This window comes from Dendroctonus ponderosae, unplaced genomic scaffold (assembly GCF_020466585.1).
Source record: "Dendroctonus ponderosae isolate FM_Combo_2020 unplaced genomic scaffold, Dpon_F_20191213v2 Dpon_F_20191213_3, whole genome shotgun sequence".
Lineage (NCBI taxonomy): Eukaryota > Metazoa > Arthropoda > Insecta > Coleoptera > Curculionidae > Dendroctonus > Dendroctonus ponderosae.
Genome location: NW_026018508.1, coordinates 14,346,300 through 14,348,374, shown reverse-complemented (window position 1 = coordinate 14,348,374; position 2,075 = coordinate 14,346,300). Strand labels below are relative to the sequence as shown.

At 41.5% G+C, this 2,075-nt stretch overlaps 1 protein-coding gene across 5 annotated transcripts in view; it reads left to right on the top strand.

The window, feature by feature from the left end:
* Nucleotides 1–228: 228 nt before the first annotated feature.
* LOC109537397 (PHD finger protein 20) overlaps nt 229–2,075 on the top strand; it is a 9,973-nt gene continuing 8,126 nt past the window's right edge. For 3 of the 5 annotated variants that reach the window (XM_019904105.2, XM_019904104.2, XM_019904102.2), the window contains exons 1-2: nt 248–1,429; nt 1,484–1,811. In XM_019904105.2, coding sequence (XP_019759664.1) covers nt 520–1,429; nt 1,484–1,811 — 1,238 coding nt within the window. In that variant the 5' untranslated portion in view covers nt 248–519. Of the gene's footprint in view, nt 1,430–1,483; nt 1,812–2,075 lie in introns of all 5 variants that reach the window. The other 2 variants (XM_019904103.2, XM_048665301.1) reach the window with 2 other exon arrangements.

The window sequence follows — 2,075 nt, the reverse complement described above, 5'->3', positions numbered from 1 at the left end:
CTTCCGAGAAACATGCAAAACGGGACGGAAAACATGAAATTTTGCAATAATCTTGCGCCACCCTTGCACAAAACGACGATCATTTTTCTAATTTCTTAGATAAATATGCCCTGTATATTTACCAGCTAAATATACGTCGCCTAGACAAGGACAAAAATACCGCCAGTCAACTGGTTGCCTAAAATATGAGCAGGGTCCACAGGTCACAGAGTCGGTAATCTGTGGCGACTGTCACTGGGGATTGTCTTCACAGAACATACCCCCTGGGGGGGATATTTTGTGATTGTCTTTAACAATGGCGTCAAGCAGTTGCTAACCAACAAACATGGTTGTTAAGTAAACTGCATAAACGAATCTTCATAACTTTGGCTTATTGTAGAACTTATTAGGCAAGTTGGTTTTCTGCAAGCGTTGCCCTTTGCCTGGCATTGCACCAGTGGGGCCATTTTCGGTTGCAGCTTAGTTAGCAATTATTGACATTCTGGGGACTTGTTCCAAGGGTAAATTTACCAAGACAAGATGGGCCGGAAATGTAGTGTGGAAAATTGTTCATCCGATTCCACGAAATCTGAGCATATTGGTGTGACATTTCACAAGGTGCCTCATCATACGGATGTACGCCCCAAATGGCTATCACTTTGCCGTATTTCTGAGCATCGATCCAAATCCAAGCTGCTGTATGTGTGTTCGCGACACTTTTTGCGCGCTGATTTTTGCAGCTTTAAAGGCAGAAAGTACATGCTGAAGCAGGGCGTGTTGCCTAGTGTGTTTCCATGGGATAAGTCCAGATTGGAAGCGATCAAAGCTGAAGTTTCTGTGAGTAAAGATGGGGAACCTACGAAAAAAAGAGCCAGAGCTGGACGAAAGAAGGAGGCTAAACCAAAGCAAGTATGTGCGACGGAGTCTGGCCCTGGAGAAGAGAATCTAGAGCAGGACATTAAGAAAGAGTGTGAAGATCCTGATGAAGCTGCTCCGGAGGCTGATCTAGCCACCAACGTTACAGGCGATATAGTGTCTAGTATGGAATCAGATGAGCCTCAAGAGGAAGAATTCAAAGCTGAGCCCTTAGACAAGGACGAGATCAACGAGAGCACGAATCTTTTTGACGAACATCAAAGTTCCCAGTCCACATCTCAACAAGACTCTCCTTCAATTGACTTTAGTATTAATTCGAGCATTGAAGTGCTGGATAACAACAATATCTGGCATGTAGCTAAAATCAACGAAGTTGATTACGAGGAAAACGAGGTTCTGATCCATTTCGAAAACTCCGTCAACAAATGCGATGAATGGATTTCCATGTCAAGTCCCAGGCTCAGACCCATATACGTGGAGCCCCAACAAATCTTCGATGTCGGTGAGCGATGTATGGCTATATGGAGTGTTTCCAAAAAGTTCCCTGCTTCCATTTCGAAAAAACTAGATAATGGTATGTCGCTTTACCCACTACAGATAAACCAATCTTTATAATTATTGATTGTAGATTTCTACGAATTGCTATTTGATGATGGTTATGTCAAAGTGGTTAATGCTAGCAAAATGTCCAAGATAAGTCTAGCAAAGCCAGCGCAATCATCACCGCTGTTCGATCCAATAAAAAGCACCAAGCAGGAGAGGAGAGATAAAAAGAGGAAGATCAATGTTGCTGCACTATTTGCCAAACGTATTCGTCTCAACAACACCGAGGAGAAAAAAAGCAAGGGAAGCCCCGCTCCAGCAGCGCCAGTGGAGGAAGCCAACAAGTCACCAGCCTCTCAGGACGAAGCCCCAAATACAAATCAGGCTTTATCAGTTGACAATTGGCATCCAAGGTACCTTAGTTTTACACCAAAAGGAACAACCGTCTGAGAGTTAAGCATTAAAAAATTTCCCGAATAGTCGTCCAATCTGGAACGTACCCAGATAGCACAAAATATTACATACATATTTAGGAAATATTTATATGTTTGCTAAATATTTTACAGTGTTGGCAAAAATTGATTTTTATTAAAAAAATAAAAAATCACTGATTTATTTAAATTAATCAAAAACTTATGATTTGTTTGATTTTTATTAAATCAATTGATAAATCCGCT